The sequence below is a fragment of the Leuresthes tenuis genome, unplaced genomic scaffold, assembly GCF_036924035.1.
Source record: "Leuresthes tenuis unplaced genomic scaffold, fLeuTen1.0.hap1 SCAF_17, whole genome shotgun sequence".
Classification (NCBI taxonomy): Eukaryota; Metazoa; Chordata; class Actinopteri; order Atheriniformes; family Atherinopsidae; genus Leuresthes; species Leuresthes tenuis.
In genome coordinates this window covers 7,439,478-7,463,552 of record NW_027325371.1, presented here as the reverse complement: position 1 = coordinate 7,463,552, position 24,075 = coordinate 7,439,478, and the positions used below count along the sequence as shown (strand labels likewise).

The 24,075-nt window shown below is 39.8% G+C and overlaps 1 protein-coding gene across 2 annotated transcripts; it reads left to right on the top strand.

Moving 5' to 3' along the window:
- Positions 1-1,478: 1,478 nt before the first annotated feature.
- On the top strand, positions 1,479-23,482 carry ppp1r1b (protein phosphatase 1, regulatory (inhibitor) subunit 1B). Of its 2 annotated transcripts, none has more exons than XM_072369626.1 (5): positions 1,479-1,916; positions 13,894-13,983; positions 16,181-16,256; positions 17,411-17,524; positions 21,361-23,482. In XM_072369626.1, the coding sequence occupies exons 1-5, from the start codon at positions 1,803-1,805 to the stop codon at positions 21,504-21,506; spliced, it is 540 nt and encodes a 179-aa protein (XP_072225727.1). In that variant the 5' UTR covers positions 1,479-1,802; the 3' UTR covers positions 21,507-23,482. The 2 variants fall into 2 exon arrangements, with proteins under 2 accessions (XP_072225727.1, XP_072225728.1); XM_072369627.1 differs by having other exon boundaries at positions 1,480-1,916; positions 13,894-13,977.
- The last annotated feature ends 593 nt before the right edge of the window (positions 23,483-24,075 follow it).

The window sequence follows — 24,075 nt, the reverse complement described above, 5'->3', positions numbered from 1 at the left end:
TCAGTTTCAGTCTTATTTAATTACTTGGAAATGGGTGTCAATGCTTCTTTGATCTTAGTATAAAATGTGCCTTAGTAAAAAAGCAAGACTTGAGCATAATTGTAAACCTCATTTTCTCCCTGATCAATAAAAATAGCTTCTCCTTACTTGCCGATTGGCCAGCCTCTTACATCATTGCCTCATCGTTTGACAAATATTACTCAGTCTCTGGTTTCATTAAATGCTGGAATGCTGCGGCTTGTAGTGAGCTGGACTCTTACGCAGAGCCTATTACACATTCCTCATGAAAAATTGCACAATTCTTGCTGATCACACTACAAGTTATGCAACCTCTGTGAAACTAAATCGAATAGCAGCAATAGACTGAAAAAGGTTTAATTGAGTTAAACATTCAGCAACTGCCTATTCTGTGCTTTGTCTGAAATATGTCAAGCTATACATAAACCAAGGCAAAAAAGAGCTGCCATCTGCAAACATATTGAAGTGCTCTGGACAGGAAGAGCTTTGTTTAGTCAACCCCCTCATCTCCTCCTGCATACAAACAGAGAATAAATAATGCTATGGTATGTTCAGTTTCCTCTAACCGGCGGGATAAACATTCATATGACTCTTTATTCTCGACTCTGTAGATGGCGGATGCAATCCCAGAGCACCATACCCACCTTGACCTTCCATATTCTGCCCACAAAGCCCCTCTAGCCTCCTATACTGTTCTTCCTCCTCCTCCTCCTCCTCCTCTTCTGTTGGCACTACCTCCGTCATTCCAGCCCATGTCAAAGCTCAATTCTGCCCCCAGGCCAAATCCACTGCTTTCCACTGTCCAAATCCCTCTGCCATGTGAGTGAGAAAACAGCCCGCTTTCTATGTCGGTATGTCACCAGCAGCAATCTGCTTTAAAAAAAATCCCTTTTTATCCAAAGGTCCAGAATGCTCCACTTTTTCAGAATTTTAGTTAAAAAAATGAATAAATAAAAAAATTCTGACATTTTCTTATCATTTTGTTTTGCATATTTTCCACAGACATAGCTTTGTCAAGCTTTTTATAGTCTGAGCATTTCTTTGAGACAGTCATTGTGCTTTAGTTGAGTCCATCATGAGCAACACCAACTATAGATCAAGTGATATCAGTGGGATCAGCTGCTGTATTCCCATGTACTTTTCCTCTGCATCCGCTACACATCATTCTGCTCTTGTTTATTTCTCTTTGCACTCCCTGCTTCCTCCCCCTCTCCTCACAAATCTCTCATTCACAAATAGAGGCCAAAAGAGGCTCAACCGATGTGATGAGATTATAATTTTTTTCTGATTACAAATCAGCCTCAGCTTAGATGGCTAAAAAAATAAAAACACAGAAGGTCCTTCTCCACCCCCACTTTTCTCTCCTCCCCTATTTGCTCTGACACCTCCCCATCGCTTGTTGTTTCCACCCCCTTTTGACCACTGGCCCCTCCCCCCCAACCCACACACCTCTCTTCCTGAAAGCCAGATCTGAGGACATGCCTCAGTCACTCCTGCTGCAGAGGTTTTAAAGGAGTGCACAAAGAGGCAGACAGAGAAAATCAAAGAGGTAGTGGCAAATATTAGCAGTTACTGGAGAGGAAAAGTGGAAAGGAGGTGAAAAAAGTCGTTTTGGTTTTCTTAGGGAGGCAGAAGAAGTCTGTGAGGGAAGAGGTGAGGCAGGATACATAAGTCTTCAGGAGTGGGACTACCCAGCAGTGGGAGGTTCCTCCAGGGAGGGTATAGAGATTTTCGGAAGCGTCCTCTCCTCTCCGCTGGGAGTCAGACCTCCAGGATCCAGAGCCATGGAACCCTCCATGTCAACCGAGGTTGATGATGAGCCTAAGGAGAGGAAGAAGATCCAATTTGCTGTACCGGCCTCTGCACCCACCAACCTGGACCCCCGGCAAGTGGAGATGGTGAGCAGGCGGTGCAGATTACTGTTTGATCCATAAGCTTTTAACTCTTACTTGTATGTTTTAAAACTGAATTGCGTCCCCCCTGACTACTATTCATTCAAGGAAAGGGACTGCATTGTTTTTAAAGTGCTGTGCCATTACTTCTCCACTTAAGAAACAACTGCTCTCTGCATCACCCGTTTTAGACTCTTAAACAGGTTTTTCATGCAGAGCTGAATTCAACTGCTGAGTCTGCCACAGTGTTGAGAAATTATGATGACATTTCCCTCTCTCTGTTTCCTCATAAGTTGACTGTCCTGCTGTTTCATCTCATCTTGACCCCTTTGGCAATGTGACATGGATGTGACAGTCATTATCTTGTTCCTTTCTCACTGCAGTAGCAACAATCCCTTGACATTTTGTTTGTCACTAAACAGTTACCTTGTTTATTTTAGTCTTTGGTTGTTTGTCCCTCTTTCTGCCCTGAGCTTTTATTGGTGAAATCCTCCAGTCCTACTTTGTCACATAAGTGTCTTATGACTAACTCAGCATAGCCTGTATCTTTCTGTGAGAGGTTTATGCTCAATTTTGATGGGACAACTCTGATCTCTCATTTTGGCTGTAAAGCTGGTGGCTCTTATTTTAGATCAGGGATAAGTGGGCCAAAGTAGTTTGGTATCAAGGAAGATCGAGGCCAATGGCTCGTTCCTCCTGAGAGCTCGATGAGAGATGGGGTTGGGCAGCAAGAATGAGTTTCATTATATGTGTATGTACACATGAGGGATGGCAGAGAGGAAAAGATACCTGACTTGCGGGTTTACCTGTCGGGGGTCAGCTCCCTCATCGACCGTCCTTGTTCCACAGCTTGCATAGAAAGAAGCTTTTAATAAGTAAGAGTACACTGTCATCATGCCCTGACCTTTCCCCCGTGATCATCATAATCTGATTTTTTCAGATGATCCTTTTACTTTTCTGTTTTTCGTTTCTACAGTTACTAGTTTTAAAGACTATAGTTTATCGGCTTGTTTCGTGCTTCGTGTGTAGACTGAATGACTTGCTAAAATAAAACCTTCCGCAATGCTTCACAACACTTCCACTCACATTTACACAGTCATTGCGCTCTGATCCCTATCATCTCCCCCAAGAAACCACATGAGATCAATCTACCATATGCGCTCCATTTAAAAAAAAAAAGATTCTCACTTCCGTCTCTGCTGGGACTGCATGGACCTTATTGCTGAATCACCATCTGATCAAACAGTGATTACCCATTTTTAAGCATGTTGACTGGCTTACCTCCAGGAGCCTGGCTTGGGGCTTTACCTTTTGATGCATATACCATATGCTGAAGCTTCTGGATCACTTTTGGAGCTGCATTCACAACTCACAAATGCTTCAAGAGCAGAGAATTAAACAGCCTGATTGATTGTTGTTGTTAGCGAGCCTGCAGGTGGATGAATGCTGATTGTTGCTGCAAAGCAACATATGTGCTGAAGGGGGAGTATGGAAAACAGAAGCAGCATTCAGTGAGGATGTGTTTATGTGTGTTTAAAAGCAGATAGCATCTACTTGAGGCGGATGGGACTCTCTGGGGACGAGTGGGTGGGCAGGGGTAACGGTTAAAAACACTAATTTCATTCCGTTCCCCTCCCATAGCAATTACCGCTGTCCGCAAGTCCGCCTTTGTTCATGAGTTGTAATGACTATACCAGTCTTTGGAACTAGTTTCATAACCAGTAACTCCTTATTGTTCTTTCCAATGGCATTTAAATCCCGAAACAACTATCAGCTGAACTGCAGAGTCCTTGTTACTATGGAGACAGGCAGCATAACCACGCCACCAAATGCTCCCCCACAGCTGGCATCTAAAAGGTCAACTTTAATGGACAGTTCTGTCTGTTTGAAAGGTTGTTTACAACAACGTTATGTTTGGGGGATATAGATGCGTGAATGCTTTTTGGCAGTGTGTTGAGACACTTTCATACCTCCCACTCAGGGAAATGTTGCACACAACAGCAGCTATTGGTACATACCACAGAGGTGTATGATAGCCTTACCACCTGTTTGTGAATGTTTACTCTGAGAGAAAAGACATTGCTTAAATTTGTGTGAGAAATGCCATATATAGAGGTTAAATTATAACAAAACTGTCTCTTGTCATGGTTTTATTAACCAAACTTTAGAGACTTATAGCTTATAGTACACTTTGTACATTGAAGGTAAAATATTTTTTTTTACCATTGTGCACATTTAAAGAGCACTGAGTACAATCAGCAATATCAATGTTTTATAATTTAGTCTACCGATGTCACTCAGTTTCCTACCAACCACTGAAAACTCAGCTTGGTTCAGTGAATAATTCAAGCTATCACTTGAAGCATATTTTGAATAAGAAGAGATAATTTCTCACCAAGCAGCCTCTTTCTGACTCATTAGCAGCTTGCATCATTGTATCAACCTACTTTCTCCTGATTAAAAGTTGATTCTCATGCCTCAACAGGTATTTTTCAGCCTACAGTAGTTCTTGTTCTCAGCCAGCCTGCTTTTAAAACAAGAAACAGTCATGATGCAGATTTCTTTCTGTAACACCCAGCATGACTTTTAGAGTAATTCAGTTGATGTTCTCTTTCATGCCGTCACCATATTTGTGTCCTTGTGGACGGGGTAGGACTCTTCACCTCATAGTCCAAAGAAAGGAGATCTCTAACATGTGATAGGAATTGTGGGAGGGTGTAATTAAAAGCAAGCTTTGTTTATCTAACTGCAGACACATAGATTTTATGCCCAGGTGGTTAACACGTCTAAAAGTAACCAGTGAGTGAAAACAGAATTTGAATTTAAAATAACATAAGGTGTAAAAGGTAACACTGAGTTGTGTCCCCAACCCAGTCCCACAGAGAAACATAGACCCAAAAACTGAATCTATTGATTAATGTCCACTCCACAGGTGTTTTTTGCTGTTTTTGTATTGAAAATAACTCCTCAGAGAAACACTGTGGAACCACATTTCATGAAGTAGTAACAAAATGACTGTTGAGTCAGATTAAAGAGATAAAAACTTTGCATTTAGAGGCTTTAGGTCGGTGGACTGTGGAAGTTATTGTTGTAGTCATGTCCTAACCACAGATATTTTCATCCTTTAATATACTACGCTACTGTTTGCTACAGCACATTGTTAAGCTTCTAAACTGTATATTATCAAAACATTGTTGAAGTGAACCTGCCTGTGACATCTCAGTAGCTATATAATTGTCAAAGTGGGTATTTGTTATGCCATCCTATGAAATACATTACTTTGAAAAGTCATGCAGGGTGATTAATGATACCAGCACAGTGATACCAAGGTTCCTGTTTTGTGTATTTGCCACCCACCAGCCTCCAAATATGAGTATGAGAATATTTTTGGCTTTTAAGACTGACACAATACATGCTATTACATGCAGTTTGTATCCTTGAACACAAATAAATAGTTTACATTTTGAACACTGCTATGAGGCTCCCAGCATTCTTTTTCTCTCGTGTCATTACTGGTTTCCTTGATATCGAACAATCCAAATTTCTTCTTGAAATGTTTCTTCCAAGCTTTATTAAGATAAATGGTCATCGCATTTAGAGGTCAGCAACCAAGAATGTTATTGTGTGCCACATGGAGGAAGCACATGGCTGGGTTTATAATCACTAACTCTACTCAACACACACCAATCCTGCGTGCTTATCAAGTGATGTGGAGTAATGTACATTATGGACAGATTAGGGTCATGGCATAGACATGCTTCCCTGTTTCTCTTCGAGTTGACCTTCATGTGGACATCCCTTTGTGGTTTTTCCTCTTTCGACTGAACCTGGTCTTGTCAGCTCATGCTGATCCTTCGAAATTGACAGGTAACTCAGAATATGAACTAAGTGTCAAAGGAGAGGGAAGGGCACACTTCCAAAGGCTTCCAACGCAAAACCAGCACAAGTTAATCTATATTAAACCTAAAGGTTTTACAGAGTATGTGATTTAGGTTTCTCTTTCCCTAACTCCTCCCACTATATCCCTCATCCTCTACGGTAAACCCACCACTCCAACTCTTACATCACTCTCCCCTGTCAAACCTCTGGGTTAAACATCAAACATCGACCTTTGATGCAGCATGTGCTTGTGGGTAAACATTTGCAGTCTGGGGGACTGTCAACATGCACTCTGTCGTCAGATGGCACAAAGCATGCTGCCACTGGACGAGAGGTTGCAATGATCTTTCCCTGCATGTGGACTGTTTGGAATGTCACTGTAGTGGTCTGATTCAGCTTTCCCAATGACGGGATCTTTTAAATTTATGAAAATGATTTTCTAATGTTCCTTCCAAAGTTTCCTTTACCCACAGCAGTTTGCAGATGTTTGTAGTGGCATAAAGTAATTGGGGGGTGGAAATTATTAAATCCCACTTTGTTATTGCAGTTTGGACACAATCAATGGCTCTCTGTCTTCTGTGGGTTACATGTTTGTTTGTTCCTTCTTGTTTTTGACAGTCTAGGCATTTTGATTTGTTAATGACTGGCAGAAAATGCTCATGGCTCATGAAAGTTTCCTTTCATGTTCTTTTTCCACTTTGACTGGGCAATGGAGCTTCTGTGCAAAGCAGCTTTTATCCCACTGAATCATTTCTATTTCATTGTCAACATCCCGTTCTCTTGATGATATTAATTACCAAGTAATTTATCATCTCCTGCTTGGCTGCTGAGTGCATATACGTGTGATGTATAAACAGTTAAAAAACATAAATATTGAGCATGGATAGAGTAACTAGTCATCTGATTACACTATACACAAAAAGTCTGCAGTTCTTCTGCACAACCTCCCAGACTTTTTGAACATTGTGGTTGTTTCATTGTCATTTGGTGTCGTTTTCACAATTATTCTTGTCACTGTAAGGTCATCTTTAATCAGACCAAGTCAAGCTTTATTCAGAGTAAGAAATAGATAAAGTACTTTGGACACTGCACACTTTTTAATCTGTGGTGTTGCAGAGAAATCACAGCGTGTCTGAGACACAGTAGAAATATCTGGGGTGAAAGAAGAGAAAGACTATTATATTGGTATAACAGGGACGGAAATGGGGTGGGGGATAAGACTTTTAAGTGATCAGGAGTGTCAGCATATTTTCTGCACCTGTGTCAGGATCTGCACTCTGAACTATACCTTTCAGCCTGCAGCCTCCCTCGTGATTTTACTTCCAGAATCAGCTGAAGTTGCTGGAGTCACTGAGAAGACATAGCATTACATTATTGCCGTTGTGTGAGTTGTAATCTCTGATTCTCAGTGCAGTAGTTCAGGCTTTTTTCACTGTTTGTCTGCCTGAAAGTTAATGATCTTGCATCAGGTCAGTGTCAATATTAGTCAAATAGTTAATTCATGCTAACAGATGATAAAATGGAAATCATTTTTAATGATCAAGCTCAAATTACTGCAAATAAGGCTTGGTTATGAACTCAAATTATATTTAAACCTCAAGCTTTTTGCTTCCAAATTGTTAGTAAGGTGCATAGCAACTATCAACAGAAACCTTTTTGGTCATTTGTCACCTGTGGGTACATATGACGTTGCAGATGAGTAACTATAGCTACTATGTCCTTTGTTTGAGCCTGGATTTTGACCTCTGGAACTACTCTGTGTGAGCAACGCACAGTATTACAGCTGAATCTAAATGTATGAACAAGAAGGGCATAATTATCTCAGTAACTGCAGGTTGTTAGCCATGCCATCATCTCTAAGAAAGCTTTGATTGGCACCTCCCATGCTGTGCACTGTGGCCTTGCAGGTGGCTTCCTGTCACTCATCAGCCAGTGGCACATTATCTGCACAGTTCTGTGATAGCAAATTATTCTTCCAACAGTCTCTGGAACAACAGGCCAAACAGCTATCACCAGCTAATTACATAAATGCTGTGGGGTGCTGTGTGACAGAGGAGAAAGAGCATTATGGGGTGGGAGGGGGTTGTCTGGGTATGATATCATTCTGCCAGTGGGTGCGGCGTAATTACATTTTCTATTTGGGGGTCATTGGAGAGCCCCTCCAGATGCTATCTGCCGCCCATCTGTTTATTTAGTTAGCCGTTGGTGGGGCCAAAGGTCTCTGCAAAAGTGTTATGTGGATGCTGAGAAGCAACATGCATTAGCTTCTCTGGCTTGTGGCTTGCCATGTCTTTGAATAGGAATGAGCCTACTGTGCATGTGTCCTCTATTGTGGTTGAAAGTTGCTTAGAAATGTCCATGACTCTCTTTGAAAAAACCAACTGGAAACTCAATAAACAGTAATGCAGTGCAACCCTACTGAAGCTGCCCAGTGGCAGCACTGTTTGGAAGTCATGAATGGATATAGCCTGAACAGAGCTGGTTGTCACATGCATATCTAATCATTGCCCTTTGATTGGTACTTTATTTTATCTGCCAGCTTTATCTGGAGGACAGCAGACGGGTGTCAGTTTAGTACAGACAGAAACCAATAATGTGTCCAATCCAAACAAAACTAACAAGAACAATGTGAATATGCTCAGACACAAACTAGACACAAATAACAGTTTCTCAGTCCCTGCAATTGTGTCCTTTGAATGAAAAAAGAGGAAAGGGTAAAAAATTGATTGCCTGTTAACTAGTTCAATACAAGAGAAGTTTGTCATTTATATGCATTAAAAATCCACCTTACTGTTTTATTGAACCCATTGTGAGACTGCATTTAGAGCACCACATGAAGCCCCGCTACTTCAGTTCAAAAGGCTCTCTTGGGGAGCTTGGCTCAGAGAAAAGGGTTGACATCATGACTTTGTTTAATTGAGTTGCTCTTTAGAGTTCAATCTAGCTAAAGATCACAGCAGCACAGACGGAATAAAACTGCAGCCGGGCTCCCCCAACTCAGAAATGGGCACAGCTGAGATGGATCAGGGACTTGATGTTCAGCGTACCTGAGGTCAGAGAGAGAAGCCTTGCAAATAATAGTGACATAGTGAATTGAAAAAAAAATTAGATAGCAGAAAAGTGGATTTAAATTAAGTCTGTTTTAATGAATTTAGGGATTACAAAGCAACCAATAATGAAGTTATCTGGATTTGCTGAGGTGAATGCAGCACCAAGAGTCCTCACCCTGATCAAATAACACAATGAGCAACACTGAGAGAGTGAAGTATGAGGTCAAAACCAAACCAAAAGGTTATTCTGCATTTATTGACATTTGGTGGTCAAACTAACTCCATAAAGTTTCAACTTAAAAAAGTCATCCGGGTGGTCTATGTGTCATGCATATACACAAGTTCTTATATCAGGGCCTGTGTGTAGACAGTTGCCATATCTATCCATCAGGAAAGAAAGTGTGGATAGAAAATATATAAAATATGGATTTTTACTACCTGAGAGTTAGAGCCTTATACAGTATGGACCTGAATGATGTTCCCACCATATCACAGAAAGCTGACACACAAGGTGCTTGATAAGATGACCTGATGTAATTGAGTGTTATATTGTACACAAGGGATGTAAGCAACCCAAAAAAAAAGAGATGTGAGGTGTGTTTCGTTCTGTGCTAACATCGTGTCGAGGTCAACTCTGCACAGCACACTTCCCTGGCTGTCAAGCTCCGGCACAGAAATTTACAGCCTTTTTGTCTCATCCCGCAGAGGCCCCAGAGACCCCTCCGATCTAGTTTATGCCGTCCTACTGCAGCTGCTTTTTATAGGCCTGGCATGAGAGCATCAGATTAAAGAACAGCCTCTGGGGAGCAGACCCATATCAGCTAATCTACACCCAGGCTGCTAACCTAGACAGTCCTGAGCCAACACACACACAGAATATTTGTGCAAACTCAGAAAAATTCAAAGTCATCAGTTACTAATGACCACTTACCATTCCCCACCAATAAACCCTTTTGAAATGTAAGCAACTTAATCATAAAATATAAAAGTACGTCTGTTAAAGGTGTAATAAAAATGCTTGGCCAAATAGTTTTCCTTGCCATATTTCAATTAATCTGGACCTTTCTCTGTCTCCTGGTCTCCTCTTGCAATGCAAGCACATCAGCACATTACTCAAATTCCCTCATCAACTTTACAAACCTCATGAAAAAACTCATGTACCCCTTTGTGATCAATGAGCCAATGTTTTAATCTTGGCCAAAGCTCTTTGTGGAACCAGGTAAAGTGCCGCTGCCTTCTGGGAAGTCTGCACCTGTGGAACCATTGAAAGGCTTTGGCAGCTCAGTGCAAACCCACTGCAACTGGTCCTGGCACAAAAACAATTGCTACCAGTGATGCAGAAGGGTCGAGAGATTGGGAGCAAGAGGGTTTAGGGATGTGGAGGAGGGAGGGGATGGAGGGATAAAGCATAGCTTGAGTAATCTCACATGCTGTGCTCCAGTGTTGCCATAACTGAGGAAGTCACATACGATATTATGTAACTTGGGCAGAGTGGGGTGGTTTTAAGGCTGGAAAATTACTAGAGTCATAGTGTGTTTTTGTCATCTGGCACTGGCAATATCACCAGCAACACTGCCACCATAAGTGTGGATGTACGTAAATAGAGAAACCCTTTGTTTGACACATACATTTATCAACTTTGTGATGTTATGTAGCTGTGAATCACATACTGTAGGATGGAGTGCTGCCATATTCCTGTTTTGCCATTTTACAGGATGAATAAACTAAATTAGGATGACTATCACTCATACACACACACACACACAGTTACGGTACATGTGAGGACTCATTTGGTTAAATGGATCATCAGATTACGCACCGCGGTGACCTCAGTTATCCCACACAATCATTTTAACTTTGCCATCATTATTCAACAATTGTACTCAGTGACACTTTAAGAGAGAATTAGCTTTGGGTCATGAAGTAGATTTAAGACAAAATGGTAATTTTTGACTAATAACAAATCATAACAGATAACTCATTATCTGAGTCATTATCTCACTGTTAACATTGTGAAAATGCACCATACAAGCAGAGGAATGCATCTGTATTTTTCTCTTTTTAAAGGCTTTAATTCCTCAGGACACAGGTGTCACTTTTGTCATGGCAACATCTGGTGTCTCCTCTCACTTGTGGGTTGTATGTGATCACCTCAAGCTCAGGTAGCAGGTGTCACACAGGCAGTCAGCAGGTTTCTTAGCAGTACGCTGCCCCAGGCCTCAACACCTTCCAGGAGAGGAAAAGGGTGATGAAGGGGTTTCAGAGGTAGCCTTGTATAGATGCACCCTGCCACTCAAAAGTGAAAATGAGGGAAAGAAAGAACAATTGAGAAAAAAAAAACTAAAGGGAAATTACATGATTGCAAACAAGATGCACACCTGTGATTAAAATGACAAAGGAACATGAGGGTAATATCACTGTCAAGGAATGAGGAATGAAGATATGGACATAAACAGGATAGAGGAAGCAGAAGATCAAGTGAGATGGAAATGTGAGGCGAATGAGAGAAAGACAGATAGTGTGCAACATCCAGGAGGGACAGGAAAGCTGGAAGTTGCACGATGAGATTAAAGTGTATATCTGGTGTCATAAATGGGGGTGAAATCTATGGTTGATTACTCTGTGTTGTCAAATTGGACAGGGACAGGTTTCCAGCTTGACGTTCAACAAGCCTCTGCTTTGGCAACACCCGCCTCGCTGTGATGACGCACAGCTCACCGAACAGGACAGAAGGACAACAAACACAGATATAACTCTCTGTATGGAGCCGTTCTACGCTAAAAAAAAGGCCAGGATGCTTAGCTCTATTCCTACAATATTGTGTGGTGCCGTAAACAGCGGTGCACGGGTTCATGTAATGTCCAAGGTTGAATTGCTCTACAGAGGACACTCTTCAATGCCTTGTTTGTTTGAACTGCCAAGTCGACTTAACACCACTTTTGTGATTTTTCTGAAGTTTGCAACTATTCAGTCAGAATTTTGCTGACGTGAGCCAAGACGCAGAGCTCTGTTCCATTTTCTTTATGAACAAGGCTTAACACATTCTGCATAGAGCATTAAATAAAGTGATACTCCACCCAGAACTTAGCTTTTGAGTATCAAACAGCTTCTTCTTGTTTGCTTGAGAGGTGCCTTGTTAAAAGTTGGCTCATTTATGGAGATCAGAGACCAAGTTGAATAACTTGATTGTTGTTTTTTCTCACTGTATAAAAGAGTTCAAGAAAGGCCACACAAACTTTAAACCACTGCACATAAGTAGGACGTTGCAGACCTGGACAAACTAATAATCATTGATTACAAATTAAGTTCTAGACTTTCTAAATAAAAGCCTAAATATGTTTGCTCTGTATGACTTATAATTGTGTAACACTGTAAAACAACAGAGTGATTACAGGAATAAATGAGGAATGACTGAGGCACTAACTGCCAGTCACACACTCTTTTGTAATGAAGAAAGTTAATAATGACTGTTTCTGTTTATAATGACTTGTGAAGTATGAAATAAATATGACTTGGTGTCACAATCGTGAGATGCAACTCCTAATTGTCTTTGATCTTATGACATGACTATTACTTTGATCAATGAGATCCAATCTCATGAAAGTAACTTACCATAAGTTGGAATGACAACATATTTATTCTATATAACGTCACACTTATGAAATGATATGTAATAACTATATGAAAACTCTTTACTATGAGATCCTTTGTATTTTTTATTTTCAAATGATGGAAACAGCCTTTCATGGTTAGCTAACAGATACACTTTATGATTAATACTGTCTGTGGAATAAGACTGATAAGAAACTACTCAGTAACAACTTAAAGTTTTGTATCACCACTTGGAATGCATAAAAATGGCAACTTACATTTGATTAAGCAGCACTAAAAGTGTCCTTTTCAGATGTGCTATATTCATCAGCTGGTTCCAAGTAAAAAAGGAACAAGTTATTAGAATAGTGGTGACCACGATTGATTCATAGGTATTCGTGAATGAATCATTACTTGATTTTTCAAGTTTGCAGTTTGCAGCAGATTTAATCTTAGAATGTGTCATAGCTATGTTCACAACTATCTTACACTCCGCAAAGGCTTTAAAATGATGCTACAGCAGTGCTTTTGTTTGCCTGTTGCTTTGTATATTTGCATTTCATGCATTATTTCATGTGACATGATAGTGAACCCCAAACATACAATTATTTAATTTCTATCTGTAACCCTTTTATTTTTTCTCTCAACCCAAATGCCAGGAAAACATGCTGCCACTTGAGTTTCTGGAAAATGAATGATGTATCATAAGTTCATTCCTCAGCTCAAAGAGTTTGGTGGGTCTGGCACAGTGTGATATAGTGGTAGTTTGTGAGGAACGTGCAGGTTACATGAACTGCACAATCCCACAGGAAGGCCTCAATTTCTTAGACCTATTGGGGTGCACAGCTGGACATTTCTTTCCAGGGACAGAAAGTCCACTGTGTATAGAAGCTTATGCTAGAGATGTGAGTGAGACCACCAGTTCACATGGCTGTGGTTGTGCTCCTCAAACTGCCAGCTACCTGACTTATGCCTCAAATGAAGAATGTGGAGAGACATTGGAATGTAGCTGGAGCTCATTTAGTCCATTTCCCATGGATCATGTTTTGTGAGGGTGACTAATAGTGGATATGGCACACAGAGATCATAAAACATTTTTATATACATGTGAGGACATTGTTGATTTAAAAGAAATCCTGTGTGAAACTTTTTGACACTGATATCTCACTTTAACTTTCTTTATAAGAAAGCTTTGAATTAGTCTTCATCTGCTCTACTGACCACTGCATGTGCTTTGACCTGACCAATGTTGTGTCGAAACTTGCTGTTGGCTATTTACGCTTTGGCCAACTCGACAACAACACTAATGAAGTCAGCAAGGGTTCCCTGTGCTATTAAACAGCATGATCTGTCAATGAATTTTAAATTAGATTGATATGGCGGTGTGCTGAGCATTATTAATAATACCCTTTGACTATTCATTTATTCATGGCTGCCCTTTATGTTTGTGTGTTTGTTTATAGATTCGACGCAGGAGGCCCACACCTGCCACGCTCTTCAGAGTAGCTGAACAATCATCTCCTGATGATGATCAGTCCACTCATCAGGTAAAGGTGAAGTCACAACACTTTTTCTTTCTAAGTGTCAGTGGATTCTCATCTCTCTTCCATTACTTTTCCGCCCTATCAACTAGGTAAATAAATCACTCCTAACTATGTAGACTGAGATTGAACCCTGCTTGACCCTGTAATGTGTCCATCATCACAAACCTGTGTTGTGTGATCAGTTGTTGTTCAAGCCCCCATGCACGTTGTGTCCAAACTTTGAGCTTCGAGGGTCAATTTTGACTTGAGATTTGGAAACAGTTTTTCAGAGAAAAATTAAAGAAAAAAAGAAGAACTGTCCTCCTGGTCATGAGTTTAATTTAAGTTTTAGAGAAAACACTTGTTCCAATCTAATCCAAACAGTTTTGTCACATTGCAATGAAGATGAAGAACTAGCAGCTGGACTCTGAGGAAACGTTCAGCCCTGCAGACTGTGTGCTCTCGCTAACATGTGGTATCAGTCAAATACTGATATCTATGAAAAGCTAAATCAGTCTTGCAAAATTTGATTTGCATGCATGGCCAATGGAGAAGATAAGAAACCCAGAAAGACAGAAAATGACAGCCACTTAGAGCAAACAGTGCATTTTGGGGTCGAATATGTCTATAATGTTGGCATCATAAACTGCATCATCGTCAGTTTATGACGCATTTTGAATTAAATGCTTTGAATTAATTGCTTGGAATCAAAATGTCATGACTTGTAATTTTGATGTTTTGGAATGTACTTCTCAGTTTTACTTTTTTTTTTTATCTGAACATGTTTAAACAATACAACATTAATATAAAAATAATCAAGACATATAACATGCTCAAAAGAAGTGGGAAGAAGCTCAAGCTTATTTAGTCCCCACTTTTCTCTACAATCAGTCAGTAATGAATCATTAACCATTCATAACTACAGACAACACAAAATGCTACACCAAAGATAACAATAATGATTTAGTGTGAACATCTGGTCAAAGCCCTTCTTCTTTTCTGTATTTTGCAATAGTTGTTTCTTTTGTATTGTCCTTTGAACTATGGCATGCTTGGACATTGCTCTAGTTCTTAACCTAATCCATTCCACAACTTCATCCGATTCAGATGAAATGGATCTCTTCAAAAGATTGTTAAGTTCTGCACAAGCCTGCTAATGATGCATTGATCTGAATCAGGTGTGTTGAAGCAGTGAAGCATCTAAAACCTGCAGGACAGCAGCCCTCGAGGAGCGGATGTGGACATCCCTGTTTTAGATTAAACATTTCAGAAAACAACATTTCACACAATACTGTTAAAAAATAAAAGTGAAAAGGAAAAAAACACACAGTACAGATTGGACAGCAACAAAACAAAAAGCAAAAGAGGACAGAAAAGAACATTCCAGAAACAAGACAAGGAAACACTATCAGTATGATTACGTGAATAAATCCAAAAATCCTGTTTGTCCAACTAAAATCAGACTTTTAAGGTAATGTTAACACGTCTCTCTGACTGAAATTGCATTCGATCAAATTTCTCAAATCAGACAAACATAACCATATAATGTGGTTAAAAATTGAAATACTCTGTATTTGTGTAATGAATACATTTATACATCAAATTCAACCTGGCCTCTGTACATGTCTTTCTTTGACCAAGAATAACAGAATAAGCCAGTAACTGCAGAGAATAACCACAGGGGATACAGAGCATCTTATCTGTGAGTAAAACAAACCAAACTGTAAATCTGTCCAATTTACTTCTCAACGAAATACCAATTTGCCATCAACTAAGCTGTTTGTCAAATGACATAATCGATCAATCAGAAAAAGCCCAATACTAATTAACTAAAAGGGAGCATCAGGCCACCTACTGAAGTGTTGAGCAAATGATAAAATTGATTCCCCTCCGGTGCTTGTATACTGGGACAAGGACAGTCAATTTACAACTGTAGCTGACTTAACTGTGCATGCACAGACTGACTGCATTAAATCATAAAACAACATAAAAAGGAATTCCAAAAGACACAACAACATGCAGTTTGGCTGCGTTTTGTGAAATGTGTTTTTCTTTTTTCTCCTCAGTCGAAATCTTGTTTTTTGCTTTGGTTGTTGCCATCTTTAAACGGTGGAATTGTGCTTTGCACCTCACAACCACCGTGCCATACAGTTTGTTTGGAGTGGAGGTTTACCAGGAAACTGAAGGACAACATCAGGATTAATGGTATTATCCCCTTTCTGCACAGTGGGTTGTTGGAGAGAATGGAGTCCTCAAACCAAAACGTGTGAATCCAAATGTGTATCAGCCTCCATCACTCAAAGGTGGGTACGAGCAGCTTTCATTCTGCAGGTGGCGGATGTGTGTGTTGTGATTCATCCTTGTGTTTAAGCCCTCTTTTGTTTTACCTTGCTTCGCTGCCGTCTCTGTGCTCCTTGCTCTCTTATGCCTTATGATCCCAGAAAAAGAGTAAAAAAATGCTTGTGACAGATGGGTAGAAGGTAAAAGGCCTTGTGTTTCTTCTTTGCATGCGCATTTGTGATATGCATCTCCGTGCTTCTATATGTTTCTACTTTTAAGATACAATGAAAACAGGTTCAGTGTATTTGTCTTTGACAGAAAGAGAAAGGGAGAAACAGAGATTAGTGCGACAGCTGTGAGATACTGAGTGTGAGTCGAGGAAAGTCTGGATCATCCAGGATTACAGTCAGTTGTGTATACAGCTGTGGCGCAAACACACGCTGGCGTGAACATGCGTGCTTGATTGAAATACATACATGATTTTCTTTTGTATCTTTGCTGTGTGTCATGAATAAAGGTTCTGGGTGTGCGTTGTGTCATGTGATGAGATATGATATAATGAGCCAGGAAGACTCGTTCCTGCATCAGAAATCTGCCCTTCATCAGCTCAGGCGCAGAGAGGGATGGAGAGAGCAAACTCATGATTTCTAGTTGCATAACCTACCTTAAAGCTTAAAAAAAAGTAGAGACCTGCCTCAGTACTGCACTGGTGTGAAAAAATGATAGAGGTAGAAGCCAAGGTGACCTAGAGGAAGTGAGAGGGGGAGGTGAGATAGCATCACAGGAGAGATGAGAATGCAGAGAGATAGAGAGCCAGAGTCAGTGCTGCCAGAAAGTGCTGAGAAGGACAGGTAGCTGAGGAAAAACAAGGGTACAAACAGATGGGAAAACAGGGTGAGAAGTATGGACTGAAAACAGAACGGAAGCTCTACTATAAAAAATCTGTCTAGTACCATTTTGTTGCTGTTCGTCTGTCTTTCAGCGCATGTGCTTAACTGGCTTCCTGCCTGCCTGGCATGTATCCAAAATCCGCCGTGAGGTCTGATTAAAAACTGACAGTGTTGAAGCGTGGTAAAACCAAAACAACATATCCCTCTATCCCTGTGTCTGTGTCCATGTGTCTGTGTCTGTGTGTCCGTCTTCCTGTTTGTGTGTCCGTCCGTGTGTGTGTGTGTAGCTGTGCAGAAGATGGCTGAAGCACATATGCAGAACCTAGGTGTCTATCCTTTGGAAGACCCTTGTGAGGGGGAGGAGGATGAGGAAGAGGATACATCTCCCGCCAAAACTGCTGGTGAGAGGGAGGCTCTTTGTCGACCACCTGGGAACAACAACACTGTGACAACGATTTCCTCTTGAAGGAAAAATAAGGCATTGAGGCACATTAAAGCCTCTGCTTTTGGGACATGAGTTTTCTTGACATACAAACTGTCAAGTTCATTAAAAAAAAAATACTAAAAAAGACTAATTTTAAACTGTCAGGCAAAGTTTGTGTTCTGAAAAAGAAAATAGAAAAAACACGAAAGGTAACTGCTGACAAGCTTACCATCTGTGTCTCTGTGTGGCACTGACGCCTGCAGTCCAGTCAAAAGTAGAAACCATCCTGAATATTTGGAGTCCTGATAAGCACAACCTACATGATGCAGTGTAATGCTAGCTCTTATATTGTTGTGTAGTCACTCCTGTCCTCTAGGAGGTAGAGGTACACTGAAGCAGAGAGTTTTAGCCCACAGAGCACTGATGATAAACTGGCTACTTTAATGGGTAAGGCTTTAATGGGCCCGTTTAAGCAGGTGTAACTGCATTTAAAAAACTCCTTTACACGCGCTACTTTTGGTGCAAACATGATATAAAGTAAAGCAGCAGAGGACATTTTTAGATGAAATAAAATATGTTTTTTTAGATTGGAGCAAACATCCTTATGAAGTGTTTACTTCAACAAGCCACAAAGTCCATGTAAGGAGGGGTCCAACAGTGGAAATATTAGCAGCCTTTTCAACAAACAAACTCGTGTTTTGTAACGAGATAAAACACCAATTATTTCATTTCTGTGTTATCATTCATTCACTTACTCCCAGTTTAACTTGTTTTTTACTGATCACAAGTCCTACGTAAAGGTTAGGCAACACAGTTTCCTAGTTTGGCCAATGTCACGCTCAATCCAACCTGATCTTATGACAGAATATAAAATACATCACTTTCATAGCAAAAAGTTGCACATTACTATGTTTTCCTTCCTCTGTTTCATACACAAATCTGACATAAGTTTGATTTGTCATAACAGGTCTTTGTCAGCATGTTAACCTTTTGCGTCTCCACACATGTTCCTACATGATGACATCCTATTTTCCAGTCTTGCCTGTGTTCATTTAGCCACAAAGGAGAGGAGGGTAGAGGGTGCAAATCCATTCATTTGAAACCTTTATTCGAAGTTTGACAATTGTTTTCTTTCTTTAGTCTTTTCAGTCACATTTACGGGTCACTTTTTTGCTGCATCATTGCCAGAAGATGAATCTTTCTTAAATGCATTTAAAGGTTGTTTTTCGGGCATCAACAAACATATTGTGGGGTTGTTTTTTGTCAATTTTTTTCTGGTTTTGTACCCAAAAGACATTGGGAAAAACAAAAAAGAATCATATCAAGACGTTTTTGTTTCATGACAGTATCATGGAATGCTTGTGATGGAGTATGATATCACATAGTATAAAGTTTGAATATCAAATGGGACTTGACTTTGTTTTATGCTCTCAATCTCTCCTTCCCATACAGAATTTAAACTTTAAGATTTAAACTATTTATTCTGTTTGTGACTTTTAAATATGAAAGGACAGGAGCTAATAGGAATTGGGAAGATGTCGGGAAAGCAAAAATGTTTCTTTTTAAAAAATATTTTTCTTTTCGGCAAACACTACACCCTGATTGATGGTTATCACTCAAGTTTTTCAAAACGTGGGATTTCTCCACTGGATTGCATCATACACAGAAGTGTTAAAGACAGTGTAAGTAATAGGGCTATAAATTGTCATCACTCTTGGTGAAGATGTCAAAAGGACAAAGATGGTTTTGTTCATTCATATTTTTAAAGCTTTTCTGAAATGATTTGCACCCATAACCATTAAAAAATAACAAACTATTTTCTACCTAGCTGAATAGGGCTGTTGTTCTCAAAGGATTCAGTGTGCTGACCAGCTGCACAAGTGAAGCAATGTATCAAGTGACAGCCTCGGTGTCATATATGCCCTCTGTCTGTCACCCCAAATCTGTTAAAGCGTACACTACAGCTGAGTACAGCCCCAACAAAAAACACCTGCACCAGTCAGCAGTCAGACTGGATTAACGACCAGAAGTCACGATCCAGCTCTGTACTCGACTCCATTTAAATATTTGTTCCTGAGCTTAAGCTATAAATTACAAATGACATATCTGTGCACTAAAAAAAAACGTCTTTTCATGTGTACTTGCCAATTGAGACTTTTTCTTGTTTGTTTTATAATCTCTATTATGTCACAGGAGAACAGTAGCATTTCATTCTGACTCATTGCTTTATCAGGCCAGATGACAGACTTTCTCAGTTAATCCCTTTGTGGAAGCCTGCTGAAGTACTCAAATAGGACCTTAAAATATACTGATTGGGCTCTTTTACTACATTGCATTTATTTTCTCAGTCAAGCGCCACAGCTCTGCCCTGTCTGGTGATGTCACAGACAGAAGACAAGTTATTATATCAGGTAGTTGTTCATCATATGATGGAATATGAAAAGTTTTTTTTTTGTTTTTTTTGCCACATTGATCTGACTGTTGTAACTCAGTGGTTACAGTGGGTCGTCCAGTAACCGGAAGGTTGGAGGTTCAATTCCCTCTCCCCCCATTTGACCCAATAGAAAATTCAAATCATTCTGTAATACACTGTGCAACTCTCTAACCAGTGATCTCTTGCATGACGGTCTGTGGATTAATGCCTTCCTCCATAGCAGCAAGATGAGGAAAGAGGATGTGACGACATATGTAGTGGCACATCGAGAGCAGACACCATGGCGAAGGCTGTCGTATGATGACGTTAAATGTCAAAACCTTGACGTATTAAATCTTATGTTACACTTGTGTTAGGAGCCGAGTAAAGAAACCATAGTCACTGTATAAGTTTTGAGCCCATATTGTGAAACTTCAGCGTTTTGTGCTGTGTACCAACGTGGTTATTTCAAGGTGCGTCATGAAATCGGATTCAAAATTCCCACAGTATGATGATCAGTTTGTTTTACCGTTTTACTGACAATAATTTGATGGTTGGTGCCTAGTTTCTTTCACATAAGGTCAAATTTTTGTTCGGATTGTAGAATTTCATCTGTCATGATCTGAAAGTGATTCGACATGTTTCGGTTAATTCCCAGCGAGGCATTACGTGCGCCTGGAGTGTGTCGGAGTTCAGCGTTTCAGCATCACACGTTTAGCATAAGCCACACTGAAATGTAGTGACACATGACGATTGGTCTTCTCTCTGACTCAGCACTTTCTTTACTTCAGATTGGAATTTCACTTTTGATTTCAGGCTTTCTTCCACTTTAAGGTACTGTATGGTTGGATTTTCAGCATTAAACTACTTGATTAGGGTTAGGGATTCACGACTTGCCTTAAAACCAAACCTATTATAACTCGTTCATCTGGTTCACAAGTCTGACCCTTTAAACAAAAGACACAAAACAGACACAAACACAAAAGCAAACTTTAAAAGTTGTGCTGGATGTTGCAAAAAATATTAAAGCTTCGTGTCCATCAGCGCGACTTTCCTGTGAGACCAGGTTGAGCAGCAGTCACACTGCAAGTTGATCATTGTGAGGTTCGTTCGAGGCTATCTTTGGTCACAAAACAGTCTTTTATTTTATCTTCACATTTCTTAATTGTTGGTCAACTTTCATTTGGGACAACTAAAAAAGCTTTCTCAGTACCATTTATATACATCTGAGTAAAACTAAATGAGAAACTCTGATAAGAAGCAAACACACTCACAAAAACATTGTTTCTTGGCAGCATTAACCTGTGCTGCACTGGCATCTGTAGGTACAGTCACATAAAAGCAAAAGTTAGATGAGAAGATTTCAATGCTGCTTTTGACATCAATCTTTGTCTCCTCAGGTCATCAAGAGACAGTGACCCCTGGACAGTTTTCCAACATGAGAGACACGGCCAAGCAGATTGAAGCAGCGAACGAGGAAGACGAGGAGGGGGAAGGCGACAAGGAGGTGGACAAAATTGAGGAGAACAGCCGGGGGTGTAACTGAAAGCGAGCGAGAGGAACATTTGGAGGGAAGATATGGGGGAGAAAGATGGTGTCATGTGAAATGGTTAAAATCTGAAGCACTCAGAGAAATTAAGAAATGGTTGGAGTCACACTCACTGTCAAGATGAGAGCTGTGAGTGGACTGTATCATAGATAATTTCATGAGCGTACGAGTGAGCAAGGTTTTCTGTACTACTTCACCTCTAAAAGGTCTTGTTTTAAAAAGGAGAACAAAGAGGGAGTTTGTGAACTAGTGAGATCTTATGAGCAGATGAGGAATGATCTACTGACAAAGCAGACACCCAGACGCCTCTTTGGCTGTTGTATCCTTTTGTTTATATTAAGAGTGGATGGGCCAAGGACAGTGTGACCAAAATCTCTGCAAGGACCGTCCTCCCTCCATCAAATGCTTCAGCTCAGAGCTAAAAGTTCCTTTAAAGAGGCCAAAAGGTTAAACATATAAACATTATTAGGTATATTTTCAGACTTATCTCTTGTACGAACCTTTTGTGAAAGCACTTAAAGGTCTTAAAATATGTGTGGCGTGTCCTGATCAGCTCCTTGTGTACACTGCCACCTTGTGGTAGAAAGTAGGGTCTGCCGGGTTAAAGTGCTACTTCAACCATTTCCTTGTAACTATTTCAGTTATAGTCCATGACACCGTCATGACATTAAATCCTGCTTTAATTTATGTTCCTTTAATGAGTACATTTCTTCTGCCAAAGCCTTTAAATGCATTTATGTTCTGTAATTACTTCACATTAAAGTAGTTGTTAGTTTTAATGACGAACCGCCCTTTGGTAAAATTTACTCTTTGTAATTAGGTTGATGTTACTGTGGCCAAACCTGAAATCTAATGGTTTGTAAATAATCCTTTAAAGCCCACATATGTATCACTAAAGCTGTACAATTTCTCAATTTTTTTTCCGACAGTGACTTACACTAAAATGATGAACTATGTGGCTTGGGGTATCACTTTAAAATCCATGTATGACAAGTAACATCAAAATGTTTGTCTTTTAATCAATTTCAGCAAATGTATGTATTTTTAAATTTCCTTTCAGACTTTTAACAATTTGGTATATGAGCTAGTACTAGCTAATACTCAAAGCTAGATCTAACTTATCCAGAACCCATCCATTGCCTCCTTGTTTAACACATTTGGGCTGGGTTAATCAAAAACTGACAAAACCGAAATGAAAAGTTACATTTCTAATCTTTCCCGCCACTCATTTAAGGTTTCGCGCAGATTTCTCACGTAACCCCTTTTGTATAACAACTCTTTTATAACGTCATCTTTTTGATCGTTCCCTCATGATTTGTATGTCATGGATCTGCATTGAGAGCTATTTTTCTAAAGTACAGTGTATGAGGAGCTCAGCTGCTTCTGCTGCTTATCTCCAAATGCATAAATGACCCACAAGCTCGCATGAAATATGCAACTCGAAGAGGTTAAAACCAGCTGCTGTATAACACACATTTGAATAAAAGGAGCTCTGCACAAACTTCCTGTGCTGTTTTTACCATTTATAACACATTTTGTTCTTGAAGTCAGCTGAATTTGAAACATCTTATGTCATCACCTGTGTAATTTAACTCGCAGTTTAACAGATTAAATCAGAAACTGACGTGTGCAGAGGTTTCCAGTTGTGTGAATACAATGTGCTCTTTATATCATCTGGGCTGCTGTTTGTACATATAACTCGGTGAAACTGGTCTTTAACCTCTGACCCGATGACTGGATGAGGCTCTGCAGCCAACGCTGTCCTCCCGGCTTCCTCATTCTCCGTCCACCATCTCCCCTCTGCTCCAAGGTCAGAAGAAAAACAACCATGGAGAGACTTGTATGAACTAATATACTTATTCTGTCTTTATTTCTCTTTTATTTTCCATTCTCTTGTTTCTGATTGTGATGTTGTTGTTTTACAGTGAGCAACTTTATGATATCAAATAAACATTTTTTCTTTTTCTCCTATACTCTCTGAATGCTTTATGTCTGTGTGTCTGTGTTCTTGTAACCTATTACACAGGCTAAGTGGACACATATTTGTTAAAGCAAAGACATTCAAATGCCCCATTTTTGTGCACATAAATCATTCATTTTTAGTCGGAATGTGTTGTTAGTTTTAGATAAGATCCCTGTAACCCAGAATAAGATTAAGGATGTATGGAAAATGGAGGGATGGATGGACTTAGTTTAGGATTGGGTTGGTGGTAACTATGGTTGTAGCTTTGAGGTGAGTCCCTGAAATAATAGGAAACTGTGTGTGAGTATGAATAAAATCAGATTTCCTTAGAATCTGTATGATTTTCTCATTTAGGATAATCTTTTGTTGAATACAACAGTTAAGTTTGTACATTGAAAACTTTACTGTTTGTAATATACCAAAATGAACAAAACAAGAGACAGATCGATGTTCAGGTTGGTGAAATAATTAATACATCAGTTTTATATCAAATCAAATTTTGATTCATCAATAAGATCATTTTCTTTTATTGTTACCATTTTCAGTGTGCGGCCTAATTCCGTTGCTTTCTACCAAATTATTTTTAATCTCTATAAAGTTGAT

Bases quoted from the DNA above. Each gene is read 5' to 3' on its own strand.
- ppp1r1b (XM_072369626.1), top strand. From the start codon at position 1,803: ATGGAACCCTCCATGTCAACCGAGGTTGATGATGAGCCTAAGGAGAGG. The intron at 16,257-17,410 runs GTGGGTACGAGC...GTGTGTGTGTAG, and splicing joins TCAGCCTCCATCACTCAAAG to CTGTGCAGAAGATGGCTGAA. The intron at 17,525-21,360 runs GTGAGAGGGAGG...TTGTCTCCTCAG, and splicing joins ATCTCCCGCCAAAACTGCTG to GTCATCAAGAGACAGTGACC.